General features: G+C 39.4%; 1 protein-coding gene across 2 annotated transcripts in view; it reads right to left on the bottom strand.

Moving 5' to 3' along the window:
• The window catches only part of BMP5 (bone morphogenetic protein 5), a gene marked incomplete at its 3' end in the record, with an annotated part of 58,737 nt that overhangs the window by 5,636 nt on the left and 40,244 nt on the right, over window positions 1-12,857 (bottom strand). For both annotated transcript variants that reach the window (XM_080616048.1, XM_080616049.1), the window contains exons 4-5: window positions 9,291-9,488; window positions 197-273 (exon numbers count right to left, since the gene is read on the bottom strand). In XM_080616048.1, the coding sequence (XP_080472174.1) occupies window positions 197-273; window positions 9,291-9,488 (275 nt within the window). The remainder of the gene's footprint in view (window positions 1-196; window positions 274-9,290; window positions 9,489-12,857) is intronic.

Below are 12,857 nucleotides of genomic sequence, written 5' to 3'. Positions count from 1 at the left end.
AAAATCTTTGAAAGAAGAGCAGCTAAAAAGGGCAAAGATATGGTGATAGGAATTCATTGCAAAATGCATTTAACGAATTTGTCTTTCATCACAGAAATTCCAGTTATCATAAAAAAACCCAGATTGTAAATAGCAGGGGACTGTAAGATAGATTGTCCCAATTCAAATTAATAGGAAACAATATTTATAAGCATACCTGCCATCCTAAGTCTCGGAAACTCACGTAAAGTTCATGTTTCTTACATGCTTGCTTTTGTTCACTCGTGTTATAATCTACAGCAAGAAAATAATAAGTTGTTTAGAAGCATTGCTAGAATCAACAAGATTTAGCTATTTTTGAGCTCCTGACCAAACTGCATGAAGGAAAAGAACAAGCATACTGTCATTTATATTCCTAGAGTTGGTCAGAAAGGCAGTGTATACTTGGAAATGCAGAATCAGCAGTATCATCCTGATACAATTAGTGTACACAGACAAAATGGTGCATATAACATTAGCGGAAAGAGATTTATAAGATGTCTATTTGCTGTTTAGTTAGGTAACAACTCTGATAACATGCACATAGGCAATCAAAAGAGAACAAGCAAGTTCCCAATCCAACATATGGGAAAGTCATCTGTATGTTGGCACAGGTTTAATTGCCAGATAAAGTAACTAGCCCAATTCAAAAGATAAATTAGTGACAAAAAAATGTCCTGAAACAATAGAATTTCCAAAAGTCTTTTATTTAAACATTAGCACATTTTGCACTTTTTTTTTTTTTTTTCGTATTTTCTAGAAATATTCACCACTTGAATATTTCCAGAGTGGAATCTCTTTAGTTGATGATATTAAAGTAAACAAATAGACTAACAAATGCTGTTTGAAGGCCTGAATGTTTCTGCATTGTCAGAGACATGTCAGGATAAAAGGAAACAGACAACCTTCCACACATACCTCTCCAGGACAATGTGGAGAATATCGAGTTCTGAAGAATATCTAGTTCTCTTTCCTTACTGCCCCTGAGTAACAGGAAAGGAAGGGAATAGGGTCATGCCCTGACCACATTAGCACCCCAGAGCTGGTTTATAGTGCTATTCAAGTGATGCCATCAGTGAGGCACACGATGGAGCAGGGAGGACAGGCTGTTTTCCCTGGTTCCAATTCAAGAATGCTTAAAGTGGCTTTTTAGGATCAAAATAACAAAACATAAAAACAACCAATCAACAAAAAACAACAAAAAAAACCCCACAACAAACAAACAAACAAACAATAAATAAATAAATAAAACAAAACACAGAAGAGACTGAAAAATAAAAAATTCCTACTTTTCAGGAATAGATTTCTTTTTTCAGTAACAGTCTTTCAACATTAAAAGATTTAAAGAATTTAAGCCGGGATGGGAGGGTCTCTTGAAAAATTCTTGCAAAATAAAAAGAGGTCTTTTTCACATAAAATGAATGGAAAGGAGTTCTTCAGTCTACAGAGTTCTACAGTCTGTGATATAATCCATTATGTTGCTTCACTGTTCTTGCAGGAAACTCTTCCAAATAGGCAGTCTACAGGAGCTTTCCTGCACATTTATCAGCTCCTTCTTGTCCTCTGTCCTTATCTGTGCTATCATTGCTTCTCTGAGTTCTCTTCAGTTTCTTTGTGTCTTTCTGAAGATGTGATAACCAAAACTGAGCACAGTCCCAAATAAAATAAAATAATTCTTTCTTATGATTTCTGGATGGTTTTCTAGCAGTATATCCCAGAACACGAGTTGTGGAGCAAAACTACACTGTCAAATGATCAGCTTCAGATCCCTTTTTGATATATTCCTGCCTAGTCATCTTAGGATTATGTTGTATTTATGCAAATCCATTAATAAAGAACAGATTGGTGGTGAGCATGTTAATGAGAACTGCAGCATAAAAGAGCTTTAGCATCCATGATACAGTGGAATTAAAAGGGGCTGAGAGATGATCAAGATCAACAAGAGCATTGCAACCCTGGACTTCAGGAGATCAGTTTTCAGCTTTTTCAGAGATCTTCTTTACATGATCTCATGACATTGCCCCTGGATGGCAAAGGAAACCAGGAGAGCTGGTTGATCTCCCAGAACAACCCCTGAGAGAAGCATAAGTCCATACTTGTGCAGGTTAAGCAAGTATGCAACTAAGCCACTGTGGCTGAACAAGAAACTCTTGACTGAGCTCAAATTCAAATAGGAAGTAAAAGTAATGTTGAATTGGGATGAACTACACAGAAGTAATATAAATACATTGCCTGAACATGTAGGGATGGATGATAGGAAAGCCAAAGCTCAGCTGGAATTGAAACTTCTGAGGGATGTGAAGGTCAAGAAGAACTCCTATAGGAACATTCATAGCAAAAATTAAAACTAAGAAAAATACATCTTCAATGTTCAGTGAGGCGGAGGACCTAGTGACAAGAACTCAGAATAGTTTAAGGGTACTCAATGACTTTGTTGTCTTGGTTTTTTACTGGCAAGGGAAGAGAATTTAATATAACAAGAAAACCCCTTAGTCATACTTTGTGCTGAGTTGTCTGTAATAATTTGTTATGTTCTGCACATGTTAGAAGTAAGATGCAGGTACTGGAAAGTAAAGGAACTTAGAAGAAAAAGAACTGTTTCATTGATCCTTCTTCACAAGGATCTATATGCTGATTTTAACTAATATCAGTGCTCATAGGAGATAAATGGTGGGCTTTTCTGTTTCAACTATTAGGGGGAATTTAAAATTCAGTCATATAGAATGCAAGCCACTTTTCAAAAAAAACCTGAAAAATGTGGGAAAGATATGTGTATGAGAAAGTCAGGAAAGTCACAATCTGGTTTTAGATAGCACCTAAGCAGAAAAACAAAAACTGAAGATTGTGCTTTCACCAGCTGTCTCTCAGTCATGACATTTTCATATTTAGGACTATGCAACAGAACTTTTAGCACCAGAATGTAGCAGAAGGCCCTACAGTTAAAGGAGAAAGGCTGAATAATAAATATGTAAGTCATCGCATAGATGTCTTCATTGTCTTGATACTCTGAATTGCAACATAGGAGGATAACCAGTGGCGGACGAGCGGTCACACCACACCACCTAAGAAGATGGTCTGTGTTTCATATGCAGACATACATCTGCAAACCATCTAAGACATACACCTATGAAGAAAGTGAGACTTGGGCATGTCTGTGTTCCTTCCTTGAATTCTATCTATCATATAAGACAAATGTGTATGATTTAACAGTTCATATAAGTATCAAATGTGACATTTATAATAAAATCTGATACCAGGGATTAAATTTCAAGTACTGTAACTTCAAGGCCCATATGCTTATTCTGTCAAGAATCAAAACTGCAGGCTATTGTGACTAAGAAAATATTGTTCCTCAACTGTTCAGAGACTGCAGTTAGGGTCCAAACCCCTACATAGCAGAAAGAGCCATGGAAGGAGTGCAAAAATATACTTATAAGAAACTTAATAAGGATTTTATTTATTTGCAAAGGAAATAAGGACATATAGACAACCTATACATATTATCACAATGTACTGTGGTTTTAATTAATTATTGTGAAATCAATCAATAAAATACAGGAAATGCAGAGTCAAATATTGTTTTCATGGTTTTTTTTTTTTTTTTTGTCTCACTGCATTATGAACAAAAATTATGTAGCTCAGGTTTTGAGTTTCTTGGCGTCAGTCACCATTTGGTATTTAAATGTGGACATCCTTTAGTGCACAATTACACTGTAACACTTTTTAGATGACATTAAAAAAAATGAAAGTTAAAGCCAGCTTTTGTTGTAAGGAAGAGTTATGTGATGTACCCTAGAAAAATGCTGTCTTGTTTTGATTTGTTTTAATTATTATTTTCCTTTTCATCTACAGTTTGACAAAAATAAAACTGGATAAGTAAAAACCAGCTCAATCTGCTGTGCAAAGCAGGCAGGTGGAGTATGAATGGCAAGTTTAATTCAGCCTGTCTTTACACTGCACTGAGGTAATTCTCTCGAAGTTTTTAGAAACAGAGGGATACTGAGATGCAAGTCTGTCAACAATTGCCAATCTGTTGTAATAACTGAAAAATATAGATTTTATTTTCTTCATGTTGTGCTTGCTTCTATCTTCATAGAATCATACAATAGTTAGGGTTGGAAAAGACGTTAAAATCATTCAACCGCCCTGCCATGGACAGGAACACCTCCCACTAAACCATGTCATCCAAGGCTCTGTCCAGCCTGGCCTTGACCACTGCCAGGGATGGAGCATTCACAGCTTCCTTGGGCAACCCGTTCCAGTGCCTCACCACTCTTAAAGTGAAGAAGCTCCTCCTTATAGCCAATCTAAACTTCCCCTGTTTAAGTTTGAACCCATTACCCTTTGTCCTATCAGCACAGTCCCTGATGAAGAGTCCCTCTCCAGCATCCTTGTAGGCCCCCTTCAGATACTGGAAGGCTGCTATGAGGTCTCCACGCAGCCTTCTCTTCTCCAGGCTGAACAGCCTCAACTTTCTCAGCCTGTCTTTATACGGGAGGTGCTCCAGTCCCCTGATCATCCTCGTGGCCCTCCTCTGCACTTGTTCCAACAGTTCCATGTCCTTTTTATGTTGAGGACACCAGAACTGCACACAATACTCCAAGTGAGGTCTCACGAGGGCAGAGTAGAGGGGCAGGATCACCTCCTTCGACCTGCTGGTCACGCTTCTCTTGATGCAGCCCAGGATACAGTTGGCTATCTTGGGCTGCGAGCACACACTGAAGCCGGCTCATGTTCATTTTCTCATCGACCAACACCCCCAAGTCCTTCTCTGCAGGGCTGCTCTGAATCTCTTCTCTGCCCAACCTGTAGCTGTGCCTCGGATTGCTCTGACCCAAGTGTAGAACCTTGAGCTTGGCATGGTTAAACTTCATCAGGTTGGCATCAGCCCACCTCACAAGTGTGTCAAGGTCCCTCTGGATGGCATCCCTTCCCTCCAGCATATCAACCGAACCACCCAGCTTGGTGTCATCGACAAACTTACTGAGGGTGCTCTCAATCCCACTGTCCATGTCACCGACAAAGATGTTGAGCAAGATGGGTCCCAACATCGATCCCTGAGGGACACCACTCGTTACCGGTCTCCAGTTGGACATTGAGCCATTGACCACAACTCTTTGTGTGCGGCCATCCAGCCAGTTCTTTATCCATCGAGTGGTCCACCCATCAAATTGATGTCTCTCCAATTTAGAGACAAGGATGTCATGTGGGACAGTGTTGAACGCTTTGCACAAGTCTAGATAAATGACCTCAGCTGCTCTACCCCTGTCCATCAGTTTCGCAGCCCCATCATAGAAGGCCACCAGATTGGTCAGGCAGGATTTCCCCTTAGTGAAGCCGTGCTGGTTGGCACCAATCACCTTGTTTCTCATGTGCCTTAGCATGCCTTCCAGGAGCATCTGCTCCAAGATTTTCCCAGGCACAGAAGTGAGACTGACTGGTCTGTAATTCCCCAGGTCATCCATTTTCCCCTTCTTGAAAATGGGGGTTATATTTCCCTTTTTCCAGTCATCAGGAACTTCACCTGACTGCCATGGTTTTTCAAATATGATGAACAGTCGCTTAGCAACTTCATTCGCCAGCTCCTTCAGGACCTGCAAATGGATTTCATCAGGTCCCATGGACTTGTGTACATTCAGGTTCTTCAGATAGTCTTGAACCAGATCCTCTCCTACAGTGGGCCTAGGGTCTTCATTCTCACAGTCCCTGCGTCTGCCTTCCAAGACTTGGATGGTGTGGTCAGAGCATTTGCCAGTGAAGACCGAGGCAAAGAAGTCATTAAGAACCTCAGCCTCCTCCAAATCCAGGGTAGCCAGTTCTCCTGATAGCTTCCAGAGAGGGCCCACGTTGTCCCTAGTCTGTCTTTTTTAGCAATGTATCTACAGAATCCCCTCCTGTTATCTTTCACATCCCTAGCCAACTTCAATTCTAACTGAGCCTTAGCTTTCCTAACCTGGTCCCTAGCTTCCCAGACTACATCCCTGTATTTTCCCCAGGCCACCTGTTCTTGCTTCCACCTTTTATAAGGCTCTTTTTTCCCTCTAAGCTTCCTCAGCAGCTCCTTACCCATCCAAGGAGTTCTCCTGGCCCTCCTGCTGCACTTCCTTCTAGTCAGGACGCAATACTCCTGAGCTTGTAGCAGGTGATCCTTGAATATCAACCAACAGTCTTTGACCCCCCTGCCCTCTAGATCTATATCCCATGGAACAGTCAGTCTTCAGGAACCTAAGCAGGTTCCTGAAGATGCCAAAGTCTGCTCTCTTGAAGTCCAGGGCAGTGAGCTTGCTGCACGCTCTTCTCACTGTCCTGAGGACCTCGAATTTGACCATCTCATGGTCGCTACAAACAAGGTTGCCCTGGAGCTTCACATTTCCAATGAGCCCTTCCCTGTTGGTGAGCACGAGGTCAAGCATGGCACCTCTCCTTGTCGGCTCCTCTATTACTTGCAGAAGGAAGTTGTCTTCCACACAATCGAGGAACCTCCTGGATTGCTTGTGCCGGGCCGTACTGCCGCTCCAGCAGATGTCAGGGTGGTTGAAGTCCCCCATGAGAACAAGGGCCTGTGAGCGTGAGGCTTTTCCTATCTGTTTATATTCATGAATAATTAAAAAATGTCTTGCTTTTTGAAAGGGAAGAACTGAGTTGCCCAGATGGGTTTTCTCATTGTTGTCCAAGAACTTAGAGAAGAAGGTGGCAAAAGGAAAAAGGAAAAAGACAAAAGACAAAGGGGAAAAGGCAAAAAGGAAAATTACGAAAGGCAAGGGCAAAGGGAAGGAGAAAGAGGGGAAAAAAATGGAAAAGAAAGAGGAAAAAAAAAAACAGAAAAAGAAAAAAGCAAGGAGAATAGGAAGGCATGACTATAGTAAAATTGGGATTGATGTACAAGCAGAAGTATAACCAGAGCCTGTGACATATAGAATCATAGGATGGCTTGGGTTGGAAAGGACCTTAAGATGGTCTAGTTCCAACCCCCCCTGCCATGGGCAGGCACACGTCCCATATAAATAACAGCATACCTGTCTGTGTCTGGCTACATAATCTGTGGCTATGTAAATGAGATTTTTCATTGTCAATGTCTGACTTAGATGCTGTAGATAAGAGATCGTGGAAAAGCTTATGAAACAAGGACCTACATCACATAATGATAATTGCTGATTACTGTGTTATTTATGTCAACGGTGTCTTGCATCAGGAGTGAATGGGTATTGAATACAGTCTATTGACAGCCTGCCATGAGAAAGATGATGAGCGGAATTCTTTGGGGTTTTCTGTAGTTTAAATATGGAGAAATTAATTTTAAAGCACTGCTTATTACTGGAAGCTGTAGAGAGCTAGGAGAATCAGCCTTCTTCCACATACCTGCAGTACAGTACAATTTTCTTGAACTGCAGTCTTTTTTGACAGAGATCTGGGATTCATCAACATATATAGTGATGTACCTCTATGCTTATGCAGATAGAGGCTTAAAGAGTTTAGGAGAAAATATGTTTCATAATGTACATTTCACTAGAGATGTTCTGATTTTCTTCTTTTACAGCAGCTCTGGAGCATGACTGGATGCACAGATGAGGCTGATCGGTGTTTTGAGACATGCAGACAGCTCATGACGATGCAACTTGCTGGCATTTGTTAAGGTTAAGTTTTTCCCAGGTTAAACCATCAGGGAGCTTGCATTCAGTTTTCCTGCTGTAATCAAGGAGGCTTAAAAAATCTGTTCAGTTCTCATTTCCTCATGGACTAGAAACATAGGATTCAACCTGAAAGTATGATATTTATATTCAGCTATGTTGTGTGTACCATGTACTTAGATGATTTTCCCTTCCACCAAAACAATGTGATTCTCAAAATTAGTAGGCATTGTTCAGGAAACATGATTTTTTTTTTTTTTTTTTTTTTTTTTTGGAGGGGGAGGTATTGGGGTTTTTTGTGGGGTTTTTTGGTGGGTTATTTTTTGTGCAGAGTGAATATTACTTACCCTTAAGATAAGATATTGCTTTTTGGAGTTAATGTAGTTGCACAGATCAAGGTTGACTGTATTAAAAAAAAAAATAAAAAAGGGGGAACAAACAAACAAAAAGAAAAAAAAAACAACTCCAGAAAACACTCGAAAATGCTCATGTTGTATCATTAAGTTCAAAGCCCTTTTATGAAAATAGGGAACTGCATCATATGGTACCAGTAAAACCGAAGGAACAGTTTTTGCAAAAAAAAGCTGATCATACTAGAATTACACAAAATGACAAAATGCAGACTCAATTCTTGCACTGAAGTAAATGAATTTAGAAAAAAGCACCAGCTAGCAAATTTAACTGATGTACATGCTTAAACCACATCTGAAAAGCAAGATGCTAAATCAATTTTTAACTTGCATTGTTTCAAAAAAATCAGAAGAACTTTAGGCAGTTAATGAAAAGAGAATGTTTAGTCAATATGGCTGTATAAATAATGAATAATCTTAAAAATGCCTTTATACTATAGACATGTAATTTTTTTTTCTTTTGTTTTACTACTGAAAAGCTAAGATTGCCCAGTTTTAGACTTCTTTCATTATTTACTTATAACTGCTCCCCTGCAAAATTGACTCATAAAGGATTAGACATTAATTGTGTAGATGAGCTTTTGTTGTACAGTCATATAGAATACCGGAAAATTTTACAATACTTAGAACACCCCCAAACGATAAACAGTTATAAATAGAGATCCCTGGTGCCTTAATATCATGGCCTTTTCAAAAGCTAGCGTCCTTAGAGGGAACACATGCATCCCTAAGTCACCTAGCTCAGAAAGAGCTATTCTCCAGGTCCTCAGTGGAAACTAGGGAAATAGTATAATTTTTTTTCTACCTATAAAATATACACAAAATTGAGCCCACTACTGAAGCTGAGACGCAGTTAAAAAAGAGTCCAAATTCTATCTTTCACTGAGGCTTCCTAGACAAGCAGTTGGGGTGCAACCCTTCTCTCTACACTCTCTCTACTTTTCTGCTATGCATAGCAAAGATCTCATCCTACATGGGACTAGTTTCAAGCTCAGATAGTCTTTCTGGAACTACTTGTTCATTTCGTCTTCCAGGAGCCCATGGTACATATAAGTGACCTTACTCACAAGAAGGTTTAAACAAAGCTAGAGGGGCAGATAGAAATGGAGTTTCTGACAGTTCAGCCGGTGAGCAGATGAGCTGCTGTGTTGGGCTTGTTGAGCTGCTGTGACTCCACTGCATTTGGCGCCTGTAACTCGTATAAACAGGCTAGAAAATCATAGCTTCATCTTACCCCCAACACTTGGCATCCTAGAAGACTCCTGATGACTACTGGATTTGTTGCGGTTCTGATTTTTCCTTTTATTGTTGGCTGCTCGAACAGAACGGAAAAGCACTTCACTTGCCTTGAAGAATGCAACCATGAATGGCTGCTTTGACTGAGGCCCATGTCTTCCAATCAGGCCAGCAGATTTAACATTGATACTTCGACCTATAAAGTAGTGGAAATTGTAAGTTAAAAGACGAGTTTCTGCCCCTCCTGAAGCCACAGTGGTAGTTCAGCTGCTGACTGACATAACAGCAAGGATTTTGTCCATAATTCTGAATTTACATGATCAAGAATCCTAACCACATTTTCTCAAATGGAACTTAAAAGACAAAAAAATTCAACAACTTACAAAAGTTTCAACAGCTTTACAGGTAGTTTCTCATTGCATAAAATCATGTGCACTATATATCTTCTTCATTACATAGATATTTTAATTCAGCCTCATGTACACATTTATAGGAATGAAAAATAACTGAGCCCCATTAAAGTCTATAGCCTATAGGAAGGATAATGTAATGCAGTCATTTAATTTTTGCATCTCTTGAATGTGAAATGTGGAACCTTATATCCCCAAAGCAAATTGGTAGCAAATACAAGTGTAGATAATAAATATACTTCTGCTTTAAAAATAAATATTGCGCAGTGCTACTCAAACTGATGTTAATTCACGAGTAAAGGTAGGAAGGCATTCGGTCATTCAAGAGAACAGAGTTTGAAATATGTGCATTATTGACTCTGGTTCTGTTCCCAGGGGATGTGCATGTCTCTTTAAAATATTTGGTCAGTCAGGACTGTGTGGTAACCTCACTGTATTATAGGATCTAAACCTCACTAAAAGAAAAGAAAGCAAAACAAGTCACTGAAACAGCATCAGTGACATTTTAGCAAATAAACCCTTGCTCTTAACAGAATTTACTTTGGCAGCATAAACACTTTTGTGTGTACATGTATTATGCAGAGCCCCTCAACCGTCAGAAAATGAGACAGTGTCATGTGAGGCTGTGCAGCTGTGCTGGGTGGGGGACACAGAGGTCCTTTAAATGGGAAGGTATGGACACAGGCACTGTGTGCGCTGTGCGGCAGTGGGGCGCCTGGGGATTCTTCTAAACTGACTGGAAAAGTTGGCTATGCGGGTGACAAAGGAGCATCTGCCTCACGAAAGTATAATACCGTTAACTTGATCACCCTGAAAAAGAACTTGCAAATACACATAGGAGTAAACCTTACAGAAATAAGCATAGAGGTTTCCTTTTCAAATACAAACTTACAGTGGCTGTACGCCAGAGTCTATATTTCTTAGAAAAACTCTATCACTGGCGTAAATGAAAGAGGCAGTTTGATTTGTGGTTAAAGTAGTTTCCATTCTACTTCCACTGTAACAAATGTATTAATTCAGCTCAGACTTCCTCCTTCTGGCAGCCCTTTTGCAGTAAAAAGAGAAATTAGAAGTTCCAGCCAAATACCATACCTTGAACTGACCCACTTCAATACATAAACACTTTTACAACATGTTTATTCAGGTGTAGCACTTTAAATTGGTTTAAGATGTTTCCAGTGACAGAGAGCCTAGCAAAGGCAAGAGAAGAACTGAGAAAGTTAGCAGTTATGGAGCAGGGTAATTGGCAACATATTCTGAGCAATTTTGATAATTACTTTTTTGACTGCAAGAGAAAAATACATTTGTTGAAGCTTCTGATTTCATTTTAAATGCCTTTTTAGTCTTGTGTTTCTTTAATTCTTCTATTCATGTGTTTGAGTTACTATTAAATAATTCAGTAACATTAATTTCTATATGTTCCAATCTTCCGTTGCAAGTCAGATATGAAAAACTGTACAGACTATTCTCTATTCATCGCAACATGGACAAGCTAGCCTCTTACCACAAAGTTCCAAGTTTCCCTTCATTTCTAGAGGGAATATTTTTACTATTTTTCTTTATTTTTTGTTCCAATGACTTTCAGAATTTTAATTTTATCTGTGAAAGATTAATACCTTACTGGTGGACATTTTAAGAATACTGTTAGATTTATATACTGAGGGCTGTAAAAATGTGTGGAGGATTTCTGAATTTAAATCTATGTTCTCTGAATTTACAATGGTGGATATTGTGTGCGAAGCAAAATATCCTTCAAACCAATGTGAACTCCCTTTAAAATAACTTTTAATATTATTAAGTTTCCTCTGGGTTTCCTTTAGACTTCAGCAATGAGATGGCTATTAAGATTCCACAAGTTAAGGCTTACTTGGTTATTCAGGGTATAGAGATATACTATAAAAAAATTAATCCTGAAACCCACAGCTTTTTTACCCACAGAAACAGCTTATGTGATTTTATTCCTTTATTTGCTTGATCTTTTAAGCATCCAGCCAGTGTTTTTAGGGTTCATTTGCTCAATTCATCAATGGTATATGCACAAGATCTGCTTCTAGTGCAGTCAACAAGAAAACTTTTATTGACTTCTATGGGTTTACAATTAAATGTTTTTCTCTCAGTTTATCATATACCTTAGCTTAACTGGAACTTTCAGAAAACAAAGTAATCAAAATATACACTGCCCTTGAGATATTGTATTTCTTCTGAGGAGGATCTCTAAACTGTTTGGTTTGGAAATTCAAACCACATATGTTGTCTCTGGTTTGTGTTGCTTCTGTGCAAAAGAAGTTTTACATTTACAGAACTTCTATTATCCTTTTATTTCTAAGGAAAAAAAAAAAAAAAAAGAAGAAGAAAGTGTGCATGTGGGATATTTACTTCAATCTAAGAACACAAAGACTTGCCCCTTCCTGAACAGGAGATATTTCAAAGTATCCTGCCTATATACATTATAAGCTTTCTGTCACATCTGTGTGTGCTGGTCTTGTTAGGTAGTCTTCACCTTTGTCCGTAACATGGATTTAAGAATACAGTAAGAAAAAGTCTGATGCTAACCTGAAATGGCTTTTGTATCAAGAAGTATTCATGGGCTCCATTTTCAGTACATGGTTTTAGTCTACCGTTTCTTGTAGGTGTTTTGAAAACTCTTAGCTTCAACGACCATTGAAAATCCAGGTCTCTCCAGCACGCAATTTTTCCAAAGAATTATAGAATGGTTTGGGTTGGAAGGGACCTTAAAATTCACCTAGTTTCAGCCCCCTGTCATGGACAGAGGCACCTTCCACTAGACCAGGTTGCTCAAAGCCCCCTCCAACCCAGCATTGAACACTTCCAGGGATGGGGGAGCCACAACCTCTCTGGGCAACCTGTGCCAGTGCTCCACTACCCTCACAGAAGAGAACTTCTTCCTAATATCTAATCCAAATCTACCCTCTCTCAGTTTAAAGTGATTATCTCTTGTCATGTCACCATGCCCTTGTAAAAAGTCCCTCTTCAGCATTTTTTGTGGACCCCTTTCAGGTACTGGAAGGCTACTCTAAGGTCTCCCCTGAGCCTTTTCTTCAGGCTGAACAAGCCCATCTCTCTCCAGCCTGTCTCCACAGGCGAGGTGCTTCCGCTCTCTGATCATTTCTGTGGCCCTCCTCTGGACTTGCTTC

This window comes from Psittacula echo (genome assembly GCF_963264785.1).
Source record: "Psittacula echo genome assembly, chromosome: 4".
In the NCBI taxonomy this organism is placed as follows: domain Eukaryota; kingdom Metazoa; phylum Chordata; class Aves; order Psittaciformes; family Psittacidae; genus Psittacula; species Psittacula echo.
The sequence above is the reverse complement of the archived record's forward strand: the minus strand, read 5'-3'. Positions and strand labels throughout refer to the sequence as shown.